Genomic DNA, 19,211 nt, shown 5'->3' with positions numbered 1-19,211 from the left:
TCAAATTATATTCTGTGAATCCTTAGTGGCCAAATTGAATCAGAACTACCCTGGATAACTATTAAGATCTCTATTTCTTTTTCTTTTTTAATTATGTTCCTCATACAAATTTTGTCAGATGATCCCAAAAGTGGGATCATCCCAGTTTCAAGTGGCAACTGGACTTTCTGGTTTTTCTTGAAGATGTTTTGCTTTTCATCCAAGAAGCTTCAAAGAAAAAATGCCAGAGAGTCCAGTAGTCTCTTGATAAAGCACTTTTGGGACAACCATGACTGAGAATCTCCATAGACATTTGTCAGATGATGTTGAAGATGCTAATATCTTTTATTTTGCAGATTCCACTGGAGTCTATAGGGTAGAACCACCCAAAACATGTCTGTATATATAAAAATATAGTGCTATATATAGTGCATTTATAAATGAACTCAGTCACTTTACTATCTGAAACAAGGACAAAAGTCTTATCTCACACTCCATACATTAAAATTGACCAGACCAGCTCTATTTCAGCAGTGCAACAACAAAAGAACCAGAATGAGGGCAGAAGGTTAGATTAAATGGTGTCAAGATGTTGTGTGGCTGTTCTCCCATTTCCTTCCTCTCTTAGCCACCAACCATCTGCTGCTCAAGGCAAAAGCCTCACTCTGCCTAACAGCTGATTGCAGATATTTTAGTTCTGCTCTAGCTCTGCCGCAGAGGCATATGTTCTTCATGAATCCTTTGCAGGAAAAGTACTACTGTATTTTTCAGAGTATATGACACACCTTTTCCCCCCAAAAAAGAGGGTGAAAATCTGAGTGCGTCTTACACTCTGAATGTAGCCAAGCCCAGCTTCTCAAACGGAGGTTTCAGAGGCAGAAAAAAAAGCAGGAAAAAAGGGGAAAAAAGCAAGGCACAGCGCTCACAGCCAAGGAACCTGTTGCTAAAATTCACCTCTGGGAACAGCTGATTGGGGATATTCTGGGAGACCGATCCACCTGCCAATCAGCTTTTTTCTTATTTTCCTCCCCAAAAACTAAGGTGCGTCTTATACTCCAATGCATCTTATACGGTAATTTAAACCATAAAATCATAACAAACCTAAAGATATACAGGTCATCATCAATTTACAACAGTTCATTTAGTGACCATTCAAAGTTACAACAGGAATGAAAAATGTGATTTACGACCGTTTTTCAGAGTTACGACCTTTGCAGTATCCCCATGATCATATGATCAAAATTCCAGATGCTTGGCAACTGGTTCATATTTATGACCGTTGCTGTGTCCCAAGGTCTTGTGATCACTTTTTGCGACCTTCTGACAAGCAAAGTCCATGGGGAACCCAGATTCACTTAACAATTGTGGCAAGGAAGGTCGTAAAATGGGGCAAAGCTCAGTTAACAAATGTCTCACGTAACAACAGAAACTTTGGGCTCCATTGTGGTTGTAATTCAAGAACTACCTATATAGTAAACTACTGATTCCTTTGCAGCCCAGATTCACTTAACAATCCAGTTATTAACTTATCAACCACAGTGATTCACTTAACAACTGTGGCAAAAAGGTTGTAAAATGGGGCAAAGCTCATTTAACAAATGTCTCACTTAACCACAGAAATGTTGGGCTCCATTGTGGTTGTAAGACAAGGACTAGCTGTACAGTAGACTACTGATTCCTTTGCAGACCATGGTACAAGTGCAATTGCAAGTGTTCTCCTTTTGAGAACATCACAAGGAGAAGAAAAAAAAAGAAGAGGAATAAAAGACAGGGAAATTATCTTCTTTCGGGTCATTGTTGAACAATTGGTGTGAAGTCCGAGAGCTCATAGTTTTGTTCAGTTGGAATCAGAGTAGCCAATGCTTTTTTATTATTCACTCTCTCCAAGGATTTTGCTTATAAAGGCTGCCACTGGCATGAAACGTGCTTCAAGTGTGCCCAATGCCACCACTCCCTGGTTGAGAAGCCTTTTGCAGCTAAAGACGAGCGCCTGCTGTGTACAACTTGTTATTCTAATGAATATTCATCTAAGTGCTTTCACTGCAAGAGGACTATTATGCCTGGTAAGATCATAGGGAGCTGGAGATGGGCATTCCTTAATGGAGATAAATAAACGAAAAGGGTGGGATGACACTTGAACCTGGAGGCTTTGATTCATGGAAATTGGTAAGGGGGAAAAAAATCTGATGGGGGAAGGTTTCTTCCAAGGGCTTCTCCTTTTCAGGCGAATGCTTCATTATATGTGCCCTGCACAGACCATATGTTGCTGTAGAAATCAGCTATTTCTTTTCCATCCCATGACCTATTAATAATTCTTCATCTTTCAAGCATTTGGGACGGGTAAGTATAATGGGAAATGATTGCCGGTGTCTCTGTAAAATGTGTCACTGCTGATATAGTCTCCACTACATCAGAACCATAAAGTTTTATAGTCCCTTTTCTTCTTATAGAACTGTAATTAAAATTATTCTTCATTGCAGTTCTCCCAACTCTTCTTTTATACTGGTATCACTGTTTCTTTCTCAAAGTGCCCACTCACATTCTGTATGTATGTATATATGAATGTATACACATGTATGTGTGTGTGTGTGTGTGTGTGTGTGTGTGTGTGTGTGTGTGTTTCTTTCTTTTTCGTAGGTTTTATGTGTATGTCTCTTTAGCCAGGGTCTACCTACGTAAACCAAGATATTATGCAGCCCTATTATATATTATTATATATATGTAGGTCTCTGGTTATTCAGGTTTTCTCCTGCGTAAAATTGGAAGTGTCTTGGTGACGTTTCGATGAAGTCTCATTCGTCATCTTCAGGCTGGTGTTTTCCTTTGCTCCTAGAATCCTTTGCTCCTAGAAGCACGAAGCCGAAAACACCAGCCTGAAGATGACAAATGAGACTTTGTCGAAACGTCGCCAAGACACTTCCAATTTTACGCGGGAGAAAACCCAAATAACCAAAGACCTACATACAAACACCCACGAAAAACTCAGAAAACTATTATATATATATATATATGTGTGTGTGTGTGTGCGTGTGCGTGTGTGCGTGTGTGCGTGTGTGCGTATGCGTGTATGTGTACGTGTACGTGTACATGTACATGTACATGTACATGTACATGTACATGTACATGTATATGTATGTGTATGTGTACATGTACATGTACATGTACATGTACATGTACATGTATATGTATATGTATATGTATATGTATATGTATATGTATATGTATTGGTGTATTCGGGTCTTCTCCCGAGTAAGATTGAGAGCACTTTGGCAACGTTTTGGCAGAATCTCATTTGCCATCATCAGGCTTATGCAAGGGGTCTTCTTACATGGGAGAAGACCCGAATACACTAAGACTTGCATACCTGTACCCGTGAAAATCTACAAAAATACACACACACACACACATACACACACACACACATTTATACTTACATACATTCACACACTACCTACACTTTAGAGTTGTGTTGTCCCATTATTGTCACTGAAGTATACCAAACAGAAGTGGCTGATACTAGAATGCCATGTGATGTCCTTTCCTTAAAAAAAAACTCTGGGAGACTAAACACTGCTTGCTGAAATCTTGGTTTGTGTGTGTCTGTGTGTCTGTCTGTGTGTTTAATCGGGGTGAGCTTCCAAAATTTTACCAAGGGATTCTCTGCCCGGTTGCTGGGTGGGTTGCCTAATTGGCCTCCTGCACCACAGCAGGGAGGGCTTTTTGCCCTCCCCAGGCTCCAGAGGCTTTCCTTGAACCTCCGGGAGAGCGAAAACAGCCTCCCCAAGGTCCAAAGGCCCTCTGGAGGCGGAAATGCACCTGTTTTCGGCCTTCCCGAACTTCCAGTAGGCCCATTTCTCGCCCTCCCTGAGCCTCCGTGCAAGCCCTGCATCCAAAACAGGCCACGTGGGGAGTCCTGGGAGGGGAGGGCCAGCCAGGAGTGGGATTTGGGGGCACTCTGAACTGCACAGAATCTTAGTTAAAGGTTCTCCCAAACCCCTGTGAACCCCCAGCAGCCCACCCTTGTGTTTAATCCAAATGGTTATGATCCATTCCTTCTGTCCATAAAGAAAAGGCTACTTTGCTCACTTTGACTTTATTTCAAATAATAGATGCCCAACGAATCGGAAATAAGAACCCAGTAATTATAAAATATATATCCCATCCTATAACAACCCTTCTCAAAAACTTGCTAGTCAAGAATAGTCTTCAGTGAAAACCTCTGATTACTAAGAGAGGAGAAACGTGATGAAATCCTGCTTTTTGATATTTATAATTGTATTTCCAATTTGTGCTTTTCTCATTGAGATATTTGTGTAGGCTCACAGTTTCCCTTAGCACAGTACCTGCAAACTCATATTCAATAACAACACACTAAATCTATTCACCATTGTTCTTTGGCTGCATTTTGTTATTTGCTTTATCACTTCCATGCTTCGATTAACCAGTTTCAGCCATCCATCAGGTCAGTGATAAGCACATTATTAACTTTTCTTTTCTTTTCTTTTCTTTTTTATTGAAAAAGTTTTTCAAATACTGATTTTTCCCCTTTTTTCCCCTCCTCCTCCCTAACCCCCCCCTCACCCTCCCCACCCCCCATGGCTTCTCCAAAAATAAAATCCAGATTGATATCAAATTATATAATACTTTACCATCCTTTTACACCCCCCCCCACATGCTAACCATTTCTTTCTAGCATTGTTATTATTCCCCCCTATACTATACATTTCAAAGCAACCTTCAAGTATAAAATTATATAATAAATCCTAATTTGACATTTATTCAACTCATAATCTACCCATTTCCTCCCCCATGCATATATCTCTTTTACGTATATTTATATCTAAACATAACATCCCTTTTCCTAAACTAAACAATCAATAACCTAACCCATCTCCACCCATTTTCCTACAGGTCTACCATACATAATATTTTAATATCTTTGTTCTTCTGCCCACACCGCAACTAAAAAATATTTCCATATATGAATAAAATCCTCAAGTGACTTTAAATTTATAATCCATATAGTGTCTTCTGTAACGTCTTTCAACTAGATTATTAATTCCATCGCCCATGTTAGGGTAACATCAGGTTCAGCTTCCAACAGCATATTCGGTATCTTCCATTACCATCTGCCCCCATCAATAAAAAATATTTTCGTATATAAAAAACCACCCGAGTGACTTTATATTTATATTCCATATGGTATCTTCTGTAGTGTCTTTTATCTAGATTGTTAATTCCAACCACCACATTGGGGTAACAACCAGATCTTCTGCATGCCCCAATCCCATAGTTCTCTTGCCTTATAACTCAGCATATACATAATCCATTTTTCAAAGAGTCCAAAATAGAAAGTTCCAATCCACTCAATCAGAGGCCATCTTCCACATTCCAAAAGCACCAGCACTGCAGAGATCTGTTATTCTTCTCAAAATAGTCTAAGTCAATAATTTGCCTCAGCTATATTTTCATGTATCAGCCATCTATAAATCCCGCTTATTATATTTAATCGTCTCTTAAGTAACTGGCATTAGACTGTTGTTTAGTTTAAATTTTTTTAGTTTTGTAGGACCTGCTTCTTCTTTTCTTAACTTTTTGTGGTTTAGATCTCCATCCTAGTTGCCTTTCTAGGACTTGTATATCAGCTGATTGAGTTCCATGCTGGTCTGTAACTTGATAAGACATCACATTAAAATCCAAAGCCGTCTCTCTTATATTTATAGGTAATCCAGCTAAAACCTCTGAAGGAGAATCCAAAAGCGGCTCGTCCAAAAGGGCCTCTGCAACTTGTTGTTTTTCCATTACCTCCATCTCCATCTGCTTAGCCTGAGTTTTAATCTCTTGTTCATTTTGCTTTTCTTTATTCCCCTCCTGTGTTCCCAACACTGAAGGCATACGTGAAGATGTTGGATCCATTTTAAGAACCTTGTAGTAAAATTCTTCTGCTTTTTCAACAGTATTTAGTTGATATCTTTCTCCTTGGTATCTCAATATTATACCAACTGGAACATCCCACCTAAATGGGATGTTTTGTTTCTTTAGCTCAGTCACCAAAAATCCAAATTCCTTTCTATCTTTTAACATCTTAGGCGGCAGCTCTTTATATATCCAAATCTTCCTTCCGTTCATTTCTGGAATGGAGTTAAAAGACTTTTGCACAATATCATTTCTTATTCCTTTATCAGTAAAGTAAATCACCACATCTCTAGGCAACTGTTTTTGCTTTGCCACCCAGGAATTTACTCTGTAGGCCTTATCAATCTTACAGGATACCTCTTCAGGACTAACCTTTAAAATCACAGCCAGAACTTCAGCAGACATCTTTCTCAAATCATCTCTGTTATTTTCCTGTAGTCCCCTCATTCTGACCGCAAATTCCATAGACCTGTATTGCATCATTGTAACTTCTTTTTCAATCCTTTGTTTTATATTATCTGCATTGTAAGTCTTGTGATCAGCCTCCTTTATTTTAGACTTTACTTCTGAGCTATTGTCTTGAATATTTATCAAATCATTTTCAATTCTTTGTATTTTATTGTCCAAATTATAAATCTTATCATCAGCTTCCTTCATTTTAGATTCTAATAAATTGGTATCTTTATCCATCTTTATAACTATTTCTGAAAAAGTTTTGAAAGCTGTTACAATCTGTTGTTTCAGATTATCATACTTTCGTTGTACCAATTCTTTAATTTCCTGCCTGAATTTTTCAAGATTCTGGTTCACAATCTCATCATGTCTTGCCATCTCCTTCAAAACAAATTCCTTTAGGTCTGAGCCATTCTTCTGAATGTGCAAGTTCAAAACTTGCTCATATGATTTGTAAATGGGGGAACCCCCCCCCCCCACAGCTTGGCTGTCTGGCTTTGTCTGTTTTAACGCCATTCTGCCCCACAAACAAACTCTTTTTTTAAAAAGAAAAAAGGACTTTTCTCCAAACAATATCAATATCAAGTCTCCAGGAAGAAAGAAACTTAAAATAGAAATTTTTCTCTTCAATTCTAGCCAGCGCTATTGTTTCAGATACTTTGTAGCGTATTAAGCTATTCAAATGGAAGGACTTTCGCTTTCAGCTTTCTTCTTCTCAAGCCTCAGCCAGTTGCCATTTTAAAAACTTTCTTTCTTCACTTTTAAAATCACTCATAGGATTTGTTAGAAATACTTGCGATTTAGGGTCCCAAGTCCAGATTTCATCCTATTTGTTCAGACAATCTGTTAAATTTTGTTGATTGGATTGGTCCCATCGCCTGGCTCTGCAAGAAGCAGAGTTCCCCCGATGCCCGGAGCAGCGGCAAGCTGTATAGGGAGCCACATTCTGCTTCCTCCCCAAGAGCAAAAAAAAACCTCTGGGGAGTTCGCAGAGGGCTCTACCTGTCCTCGCCGGCTCTATCTCACATCTCCTTAAGGAGACGGAGATTTTCGAGCCGTCTCTCAGTTGTAGAGACGCTCTTTACAGGTGGCGGGGCTGGCAGTCCCGAAAGACCGTCCGGCGGCGGCAGAAACCAAACCAGAAGCCCCCACATTATTAACTGTTCTTATGTTGATTTAGATTAGGAATACTGATATATAAACACAGAGGCAGATCTCAGTTCCTAGCATATCCACAGCAATTCTTCCTCTTGTTAAATGAATAAAATGAAGAAGAAACTCATGGAAATGTGTCTTGCCACAGGTGTCTTTAGTAAACCTAAAAATAATACAGTACTGAAGCTAAAATGAAGTCATTCTGTACTGACTCAATTTGCAATGCTTGTATCTTTAAAACGGTACTTAATTCACTCACTGATTAGGAACACATTGATTTCACAATATTCAAATTATTCCATATATAAGAAAACTATTCTAATTGTCTTTCTCTAATTGTCTTCCTCTGCTTTGCAAAGTCTCCCTCACATAGCAATTTCAAACAATGATTTTTTCGATTCCTTGAGGCAATGATGCTGTAAAGTTCCAATTAACTGATGGTAAAATATATATTTAAAATACTACTTATCCTATTATTATGATATTATTCACTGGTGCATGGCCCTAGCTCACAGTGTTAATAGGGCCAATCCTATGGACTCTTCAAATTATCATTAATTTGGAAGTTTTAATTGCTACCATGGACATTTCAATTGTGATTACTGTATTTTTGTTTTACTATGGATTTGTTGTTAGCTGCCATGATTCTGTCTAAATTGGCAGCATATAAATCTCAGCATTAATTTCACCATGTGTCCACACAATTGTAATTGCAAAAAGGTACCACCATAGTGGTGCTTTGGAAACTCGAGTGGTATAGTTAAAACACCAGGCTGAAAACTAGGAGACTGTGAGGAAATTATTCCTGCCTTAGGCACAAAACCAACTGGGTGTTCTTAGGCCAATCATTTCTCTCAACTCTAGGAAGCAGGCAATGACAACCTAAGATCTTACCAAGAAAACTACAGGAACTCGAAGGAACCGATGCATATTTGTGTGGATGTATACAATATATATGTGGATGGATGGATGGATGGATGGATGGATGGATGGATAGATAGATAGATAGATAGATAGATAGATAGATAGATAGATAGATATGAGAGAGAGAAAGAGAGAGAGAGAGAGAGAGATGGATACAGATTTTTGAATCTGACATCTGAAGAAATTTAAAGAAAGTTACTAGAAATATGTTGAAGCAAACTTCATAAACTGTAGGGCACTCATATCAACAAATTATTTGTATATCCTGTGATTAGTTTGTGAAAATCTTTACAGTGCAAAAGAAATCTTGACAGAAAGTGTTTATTGACAGATTTGTGCCCTTTGTCATAAAACTCACAACAAATTTCTCACTTAGCAACATACATTTTGAGCTCAATTGTGGTCGTAAGTTGAGGACTAACTGTACTGCATCTTTGTTTCAGTGGATTCAGTAAAAAGAAAAAAGAAATAAGAGCTGTTTGCCAGGAAAGTAACTGGGATTACAATTCAATTTGCAGGTTCTCGTAAAATGGAATTTAAAGGCAATTGTTGGCACGAAGCTTGCTTTGTTTGCCGGTACTGCCGGCAACCACTAGGAATGAAACCTTTGATTACCAAGGATGATGACAATTACTGTGTACCCTGTTATGAGAAGCAATTTGCACAATATTGCTACTCCTGCAAAAAGGTAGTATGGGAAATGAAAATAAGAGCAGGGAGCAGAGAAGGGATGAGTCGTACAGTGGCCTTGCAGGCATTCATTTAAAAAGTGACTTTTACTGGGGATAAACTCTATGAATACAGTGAGAATATACTTATTTGTCATATATATATATATATATATATATATATATATATATATATGTATGTATGTATGTATGTATGTATGTATGTATGTATGTATATATATATATATATATATATATATATATATATATATATATATATATATATATATATATATATACATTGTATATCCTACTTTCTGTTTGGACTTCAAGGAAGTGCACATTTAAAAATATATATTTATGTTTGTTTAATAAATATTCTTTAATGGGTGATTTACAATGAAAGAAATCCAAAGAGATAATTGGAATACAACCCAGGGGTGAAATGTAAAATTTGTTACTACCGGTTCTGTGGGCTTGGCTTGGTGGGTGGGGGGCATAATGTGACTGGGTGAGCGTGGCCAACTTTTTTTTTTTTTTAACTTTTCAAAGCATTTTTTCTAATACTTTGAAAAGCCTCTGTCAATCAGGCAACTCAGCTGGGATCGTCAGAGACTTTTCAAAGCATTTTTTTTTACCACCTCTTCGGCCAAGAGGTTGCAGAAAAAAATGCCGCAGAGATTTTTGCTACCAGTTCTCCGAACCACCCACCGCCATCGCTACCAGATCGGGCGATCCAGTCCGAACTGGGAGCATTTCACCCCTGATACCACCTCATACAATAAAAGCAAATAAAATACAGATGAAAACCACCATGCGAACTGGACAATAATGCAATCATTCCAAATCTTGAAATGAATAGGCAGCCAATGTAGAAAACCAAGAATTGGCATAAAATGTTCATATTGGCAAATCCCAGTAAACAATCTAGCTACTTTGGTTTGAACTAAATGATTTTTTTTTCAACAGTACTTTCATAAACACTCATTTTTCCTACTTGCCATGGCGAGTTGTCCCACAACGAGTTGGCCATGATGAGCTGGGGCTCCCATCATTGCTTTGTCTATCAAGGCTTCCTCCTAAATCCTTTTAATAAAAAAAAATAAAATAGAGGTGTGGATTAAATTACCAGCCTTTGTTGCATGTGTGCCAGTGGTGGGTTCCTCCCGGTTCTGCCCGGTTCCGCCGAGCCAGTAGCGGTGATGATATGATGTCACCGAACCGGTTCTGCCCCCCCTGCCTCCCCCACCCCCCGCGTTATTCTTACCTTTTATTTGGCCCCACCCCCAATCTATTGCTGCCTCTTGAGTCTCAGCTGATGGGCTATAAGGAAAAAAACTGTTTAAACTCTTGCCACGGGGCTTCAAAGGGCCGCCCTACAGCTGATCAGTGGTAAAAGGCAGTTTGGTGGTAGACCACTGCCTCCAAAAACAAATGAGTAGACCGGTGCCTGCAAAAATAAATGGGTAGACCAGTACCTGCAAAAATAAATGGGTAGACCGGTACAGCTCTGCAAACAGTTAAAAGCCTGGTAGACCAGTACCTCTGCTAAATCCTAAAGAATTGTCACATGACCATCAAGCCACGCCCACAAAATACGCCACGCCCACAGAACCGGTAGTAAAAAAATTTAGAACCCACCCCTGATGTGTGCCATGTGCCTAACCATATAACTAAAAGAGATTGTTGCTTTATGCAGAAGTTCCAAATTCTTATTATTATTTTGATTTGTATGTTGGGTTCTCATGTCTCTTTAGATGTATTCCAAATGTTTTCAAATAATTAGATATGAGCTAAAGTAACATGGGGTTCAGCATACAAATCTACTAACAGTGCTATAAAAGACATCGGATATTCCTCATGATAAAGTATCCATCTCACTAAAGCAATAAAGGGGAACCTGAGGCTTCCCTGATCTTGTTGAACTGCTGCTAGCATCTCTCACAATGGCTTTATGCTGGTTGAAGCTGCTACGGTATAATTTATCGACATCTGGAGCATTGTTGCTTCCTCAGCACTACCCTAAAGAGAAGGAAAAGGGAGATATTAATTGAAAAAGGCTTAGTTCTTCAGACACTGTGATACAGATAGTCCTCATTTAGCAACCCCAATTAGCAGTTGTGAACAACTGGCAACATAGTTATTAAGCAAAGCAGTTGCTAAGTGAACCCACCATTGTCCTTATGAGCTTACTTCAGCTTTCCTTTGCAAACCTGCAAAGTCATAAATGCAAGAGATGGTTGCAAAGTTACATTTTCAATCTGTTTGTATCTACAAACGGTTTCTAAACGAGGTGGTCACTGAACAAGGACTGCCTACAGTGCTTTCCTCAATATTCTCATTATCTCTTTTTGAAATTTGATCAAGCAGCAGAAATAACTACTTATCTTTCCCCAAAAATAAGATCCTGTCTTATATATATATATATATTTGCCACCAAAAAGGCACCAGATCTTATTTTGGGGGGAGGGATGTTATCCACTGATGCACCTCACTTGCGTGCATTGCCCCCGGCCTCCTTTTAGCTGTCAGAAGCTTTTAGGATAGTTGTAGCCACGCCTTGCACACCTCAGCCCATTTCTTCTGCAAGCCAGCAAGGCTTTCCTGAAGGCCTGTTTAGCCAATAACAGAGCTTTGGATCGATCCAGAGCTCTGTTATCGGCTGTAGCGGTCTTCAGAAAAGCTTTTCTTCTGCTGGCTGCAGAAGAAATGGGCCGAGGACTGGCTGCAACTAGGGCAGCTCCACTACTCTCACCCTAGCTTAATTTTTACCCATGCATCCGGGAGTGGGCAGGGTCTTAATTCGGGCTCATTTTGGGCGCATGTGTAAAAATCAAGCTAGGACTTACTTTCTAAGTAGGTCATATTTTCAGGAAAACACAGTATTTAATGTAATTTTGGTATAACCATATGTCAATCCATCATTTTACACTAATGATATTTTCTCATATACTAGACGGTCACCAATGGTGGGGTGACTTACCATGACCAGCCATGGCATAAGGAATGTTTTCTATGTACTGGATGTAAGAAGCAACTTGCAGAACATCAATTCATGTCCAAAGATGAACATCCTTACTGCCTGGAGTGCTTCAGAGGACATTTTGCAAAGAAGTGTGTGGCCTGCACCGAACCCATTACTGGTGACTGTTCTTAATCTTCTTGCATATAAGTAACTTCAATGTTGACAGTCCTGGGAGAAATAAATTTGTTCTAGGCATAGCTGGCATTTGCATTCCTTACTTCATGAAAGCATATGAAAGATCAGATAGCAATGTCACAATTTTCCATCATGAATAAGACTAAATGATATTCAGGCTAGATAGAAAGTGATCTGAAATATGTGGTGGCACTAGAAAACATGATTTTAATCTTTTCATTGTATCTGACACCACAACATTGCAGGTTTAATTACCAACAGGTTGGAATTTGGAGTGGAAAGGGATAAGCACATTCAACTGAATTACTCGCTGGAGGAAGAGCAGAATTGGGGAAAGAAGAAAAAATGTTGCTGCTTTTACTGGAGGAGGGAGGGAGGGTCTGGGTTGGGCTGGGCTTCAGTTAACCAGTTTCAGCCATTTATCATGTCAGTGCATGGGGGGATCCATTGCTGAGATAGCAAGCAGGTTTTTCCCTGTGAATGTGGGGAGTTCGTGCAAAATGCCTAAAAATAATTCTTTTTTCAGAATCTGTGCCTCTAAAGAGAAAAATGAAATAATCAGGCATTTGAGAACATAGTAATTCAGGGTTGGATCATATGTTTGCAAAGCCAGAAGACCAAAACAACAAAAGAAACAAACAAAACCCTAGACTACTCATTTGTCTTAGCTATATATCGCTTCTCTCAGATTTTAAACTCAGATTTTTCAGAAGAAAGAACTCTGCTTATTAGAGTGTAATCAAAATCTGCCGAAAGCCGCATGCAATCCCAACATCTCATTTTTTGCTTTCTCCTTTTAGCTCTTGGAGGAGGCAAGTTCATCTCGTTTGAGGAGCGCCAATGGCACAGCGACTGCTTCAAGTGCAGCCAATGCGCCTGCTCCCTGGTGGGAAAGGGCTTCCTCATCCAGCAAGATAAAGTCCTCTGCAGCAATTGTGGGTCTTCTATATGACTCAGGAGCTCTTCAAGGTTGCTCGTCCCTTCCCCTTCGTTATTTTAGCCATGCACATAATTGTTCACTAGTCAGAAAGCCATCTAAGAAGATTCATAGTTTACAACCCCTGCATCCAGTATAGCTACTTTCCATATCATTCCGAACATAACAAGAGCCAGAAAAAGTCTGTGGTCACTGTGTTTATCTTGTAGTAGAGTGCACTCTGCTGTTAGGAATCTGAGTCTGTACATGATCGTGCTAAAATTCTCAGTGATTAAGTTTACGCAAGAGTTGTGTTGCAAGGGAAAAAAAAACCTTCAAACTCTCCAACAGTACAATGTTTTTTCATTGCGTAACACATACCTGTAAAAGTATATCTTGGCAGGCAATTAAGATTCAATGGTTTATTTTTGTTGGCTTGCTTACTTTAGAAAAAACTAAGAAGAGAGGAAGGATTATAGTCTGCTGCCAGCAAAGCAGGGGTGAAATGCTGCCAGTTTGCACCAGTTCGGGTGAACTGTTAGTAATAAAAGCTACCGGCTCGGACAAACTGGTAGTAAAAAAAGTGCTACTAGTTCGTCCAAACTGGTATTTCCGATGATCAGCTGTGCCGCGTGATTTATATTCACTAGAAAGCACAAAATCCTGCTTTCTAGTGAATCTAAATCACGCGGCACAGCTGTTCCCCTCCTCGCTGTTCTACTTACCTTCTTAAGCCTCCTTTTTCCACACTGCGTGGTAGCACCTGTGGTGCTCATGTGTGTTCAGTGTGCATTTGGTGCACACTACATGCATGCGCACACAGTGCATGTTTGGCATGCACCGCACATGCACGCACCACGAGCCAGTGGCAAACCTTGGAGGATTTCACCACTGCACCAAAGGTATCATTCTAAGATTACATCCCATAATTATCCATAAAAATATTAAAAATGCAGACTGTCATGTAGTCATTCAAATCTTTATTCCTCCTCCCAACACACCCCACTCCCCAATATATGCACAGAACTAAAACTGCTATTATTCCGAGGAACAAAATCTGAGGTTCTTAGACTATATGTCAATCCTCAAAGGCTTTGAAGGTGACCTCCCAGACTCTCTTCCAAAGTTGTCACCAAACTGCAATTTTAGTGGAACTGAAAGAGAACATTATTAAATACACAACTAAAGGGGAAATCGCCTTAAGTTAATTAATTTGGTTGGATATGCAGCTGTAGCATCTCATTCAACAGCCAATGAGGCTGCTTGTCCTGGAAAAAAAAATTGTGCAGTGCAGAAGTAGCATACTGTATATGGAAGCATATACATAATATCGTTTTATTGGCTTTAGCTTAGTTGGCTATGGAAAGGCAATTGCATTTAGTATACATCATATTTTTTTTTCTTCTAATGGATTTGTCTAATATGAATTAGCTTGATGGAAGAGGAAAAACACTTAACATGAAGAAAAACAATGGGTATCATCCCTGAATGTGTAAATTCTGCTGTGATAGTTAGCCTGCTGTATGTGCATGTCAAGATCTTAAATTCTAGAATTTATTCACATAATCGAAACCTATAACAAATTATTCCTGGTTGTCTTTACTTTAGCTGTTGTTTTATGAGTAGCTTGGGCCCTTTAGAAGCAGAGAAAGAGTATCATTAGAATAGTTCAATCAGGATGTGACTAAGGCATGAATGATCAGGAGCAGAGCCTCCCAATTCCAGAAATGGGCACAATTGGTGTACAATATGGATTGGGGCAGATGTCCTCCTGGTCACAGTTACCTCCTGCTTCTCAGGCAGGAATTGCGAGTACTCCAAACTGCAATGAGTCCTGTCTAAGCAAAAGTACTGCCATCCACAACTAAAAATGAAGTGTCATCAGATCCAGGGAAGTTTCTAAAACCACAACCACAACCAGTCTTGTTTGGGTTTAGGATCCAGATTCTTACAGCTTTCAGACACAGGGAAAAAAAATTATGGTATCACTTGTTTAGTTCATGATCGAGGTATATAGCTAGGTATCATATGATACCTGATGATACCGTGTTCCCCCCAAAATAAGACCCTGTCTTATATTTTTTTGAACCCTGAAATAAGCGGTTGGCCTTATTGCCATGTGCTCAAAAGCCCGATTGGGCTTATTATCAGGGGATGTCTTATTTTGGGGGAAACCGGGTATTTAAACATGTGCCTATGGATAACATCACCCAACAGTTTTATATAGATGTTAAATAAGAATAGGGAAAAAGTTGAGCTCTGAGTCATCCTGCTTTGCAGAGTATCTAGAGTTGGACCTTACCCACACCAGTGACTGAAGCCAGAGTTGGAGAAGAGAGTTGGATCACTAAAGCTCCTCCCATACTGTCCCAACTTCTTAAGCTGGTCCAGAAGGATACCATAATCAGAAAAACCAGAAAGACACCGGAAGATCAAAAGGGCCAGAATGAATGCACTTTTCCCACTTCGAACCCTGCAAAGATGATCAATCAATGTGATTAATGCTATCATGGTACTATCACTCAACCTAAAACCAAACTTAAAATGGTACAGATAGTTGGCTTCTTCCAAGTCTTCAACGGCTATAGGCCCACCATCTTTTCAGCAAGATTCTTACCAAGGAAAAATTGCAGACCTGATGGAAATGGATCCCGTTTTATTGGATCCACTGATGGTTTATTGAAGAGAAGGCAAAGCACTGCTTGCTTCAGAGCTGATGGTTGTTTTCCAAAGGGAAAGGAGCAAAGAAATAATAATTTGAGTGCTGATATTTCATTTTACATAATTGTATTTTTATTGACAATGCCAGTTTTGCCCGTTAAGGTGTCGTGCTTTCTTTTCAGGTTATTTTAGATAATCTTTCCTGACCCACAAGGGGATGCAGTAGACAGCAAGCGGTGTCATCAAAATAGTTGTGCTCCATTTTTTATTAACTATATGAAATACATATTTTATTTTACTCAAAATAGCATCACACCTTTTTGCACCTGTATGCATCACCTGCCCCCCACTTTGTACAAACCCTGCTTACTGTCTCCAGCTGCCTGCTCTTCTGTCTTCCCACAATTTCCCCTTCTTAACAACCCTTTCATTAGCAAAAAATAGAACTAGGTTGTGAAAGCTAAAAATAAAAATCACGGATAGAAGCACGTGTGTGCCATCATTTATAAGAACTGGGTGTATCGGGACTTGCCAGATGGATTACAATGCGAGATCATAAAGTAAGAATTAGAACTAATCTAATTGGTTGCTTTGTATCCCTTTTAGCTGAACTTTCTTTTAAAGAAAAGGCCCATGGAGAAACACTGAAGAAAACGTAGAGTTTAATCCAAATATAGTATTTATGGAAACTTGCTTTAGAATTTAAGCTTAAAAAAATCTCACATAACCCTTGCTAGATAATAAAATATATAGGTATCATCATAAAACTGGTTCTACATCCTGAATCTCAATTGTCAGCTTCTAAAAGTATATGCTTATCTTTCCAAAGCAAATTTTGAACTAAATTCAAGTTTAAGTAAAGTTATAGGAGTCCCTGTGGATTTTACTCCGCTAGTCATTGTCAACTATAGGGGGTGGTGCTCATCTCTGTTTCAAGGCCATTAAGCCAGCACTGCCTGAAGACATTTCTGCGTCTTGGTTACGTTTCCACCAAAGTGGTACCTATTTATCTACTCATATTTGCATGTTTTCAAACTGCTAGATTGGCAGGAGCTGGGGCAAAGATGGTAGCTCACCCTGTTGCATGGCACTCGGCTCTCGAACCTGGGCTGCCGGCTTTCTAGCCGACAAGCTCAGCGTCTTAATCATCGCACCACCTGCTATAGTTGTAAGTAAAGCTATACAGCACAAAATACATCTTTTTATTTTTATCGAATGTTTTGCTTTTTCAGCCTTCTGATCTTTGATATTTGTGCAAGTTTTGCAAGGATCCTTGGTTTCTTTTGGGGACTGTGGGCATTAATCTGCATTGACAGGTACTTCTAAAGAAGAGAGCAACCAACAACAAGGTGGATGCACTCAATGACAAAGCAGCAACTCAGGTAGTCCTCAACTTATGTCCACAATTGAGCCCAAAATTTCTGTTGTAAATTGAGACATTTGGTAAGTGAGTCTTGCCCTCATTTTACAACCTTTCTTGCCACAGTTGTTAAGTGAATCACTGCAGTTAATAAGTTAATAACATGGCTAGTAAATGAATCTGGCTTCCCCATTGATTTTGTTTGTCAAAAGGTGGTAAAAGGTGATCACATCACCCCGGGACACTGCAACAGTCATAAGTATGAATTGGTTGCCAAGCATCTGAATTTTGATCACATGACCATGGAGATGCTACAAAGGTTGTATGTGTGAAAAATGGATAAGTCACTTTATTCAGTGCCGTTGTAACTTTGAACGGTCACTAAATGAACTGTTTTAAGTTGAGGACTACCTGTATAGGCACAGTTGGAAGTCGTAAAAGGCTAGATCGGAGACCTATCTGGAAGTCGTAAAAGGCTAGATCGGAGACCCAGCTACGGAACCCAAAGAACGCAGCACACACAAAGTCTGTACAAACCTTAGTTTACTAAAGTAAACAGGTTTTTTTTCCAAACAAAGGCTGTTAATTAACTTTCTTAACAGCCTACAAGAATCCAAGGAATAAATAATCTTAATCTTACTATGGTTGGCAGAAAGCCCAGAAGCAATTTGCAGAGAACTAAGATCAAGGCACGAAGGAGAGTGAACGAAGTTGCTCCCTGCAAATTGCTTCAGTTGGCGTTCCTCCTTAAATAGGCTAAGGAAGTGGCCAATTAGCCCCAAGCCTTACTTTCGAGGAGACCTCCTCCTGAGGAGCCACTCCTGCCTTTTGGCAGCTCTGCGCATCCATGCATCGAGAAGAGGCTCCTCCTCTTCATCCTCTTCACTTAAGGGAGCTTCTGGAGGTTCCCAAGGCCCTGGCTGAATGCCCACCTCTGGCACCACATCTTCTCCAGCCTCATTGTCCGACTCGAGTGCCAGGTGCACAGGCTGCTGGCGCAGCACCACACCAGCCTCCTCGCTGTCCAAATCAGCCACCAGCTGCACAGGCCGAGTATGGGCTACAACACTATCATCCTGGAGAAGTTCTATCTGCATTGTGTCTCTAAGAACTGACACCAACCTGATGCCAAACCATATTAAACAACAACAATGTATTTTATTTCAGTAAGATGTGTATAATGCTGGTGCCTCTTTGTTCAAGGAAATGCTTATATTGATATACTGTAGGCATCCATGCTTTAACCCCATTGCCAGCCTGCATGACATTTTCCCTCCACAAATTTTAACCTAATAGAGAGGTACAAGAATTAGACAGAGTGAGGCTCTAGGATCATTATTTGTTTGTCACGAAAACAAGTGGTCTCATTTGCAAGACATATCTTGTTCTTTTAGCAATAGAATGTTTTTCACTGAAATAAATATTACAAGCTCTTCTCTTAAATGTCAGTGTTCCAATTTTTTAAATGCATTCTATGAGTATTTGTTGGCCCAAGTCAGCAATCATTTCTGAACCCGGATATATCGCACAATCTAACATGTTTTGAACACACCCACACCCAAAATTCATTGCTTTGAGCTCATGGGAAAACACTAAATCCCACACCATTTCACTGTAGAATGTCAACATCTGGTCAGGCTGGTATTCTTGCAGCTCAAGAATTTTCTGTGAATCTTCAATATCTAACATGAGATTGGTGAATGTTTGCCAAATCTCTTAGGTTTTTTTTTTTTTTAATTTATTTAGGGAGAGGAGGCACCTCTTGATACGTCTCTCTGATGTCTGCAGATGCTGAGGCAAAAATGTTTTCTCTGCCAGCTGCTTCCTAGCTGTTTAATCTGTGGATTCAGTAGGAGTTCTTCCTCTCCTTGAGATTTTGTTCTTTCTGAGATAAATGTAATTGTGCCTTGAATAGGATTGATTTCTTGAACAATAAAGTAAAAAAAGTATTTTAAAATCGTTTGGGGAAAATCTATCCAAAGAGATTTCTCTTTAAAAGAATCCCAAATGTTTTTAATA

The 19,211-nt window shown here is 39.4% G+C and overlaps 1 protein-coding gene across 4 annotated transcripts in view; it reads left to right on the top strand.

Annotated features, from left to right (window-relative positions):
• FHL5 (four and a half LIM domains 5) overlaps positions 1–18,574 on the top strand; it is a 32,433-nt gene extending 13,859 nt beyond the window's left edge. For all 4 annotated transcript variants that reach the window (XM_070932838.1, XM_070932835.1, XM_070932836.1 and 1 more), the window contains 4 exons: positions 1,868–2,042; positions 8,946–9,115; positions 12,052–12,238; positions 13,056–18,574. In XM_070932838.1, coding sequence (XP_070788939.1) covers positions 1,868–2,042; positions 8,946–9,115; positions 12,052–12,238; positions 13,056–13,207 — 684 coding nt within the window. In that variant the 3' untranslated portion in view covers positions 13,208–18,574. The remainder of the gene's footprint in view (positions 1–1,867; positions 2,043–8,945; positions 9,116–12,051; positions 12,239–13,055) is intronic.
• Positions 18,575–19,211: the final 637 nt, after the last annotated feature.

The sequence above is a fragment of the Pituophis catenifer genome, unplaced genomic scaffold (genome assembly GCF_029215685.1).
Source record: "Pituophis catenifer annectens isolate HBS135680 unplaced genomic scaffold, rPitCat1.0.hap2 SCAF_1, whole genome shotgun sequence".
In the NCBI taxonomy this organism is placed as follows: domain Eukaryota; kingdom Metazoa; phylum Chordata; class Lepidosauria; order Squamata; family Colubridae; genus Pituophis; species Pituophis catenifer.
Note: the sequence above shows the minus strand (reverse complement) of the source record. Positions and strands in the feature narration are given on the sequence as shown.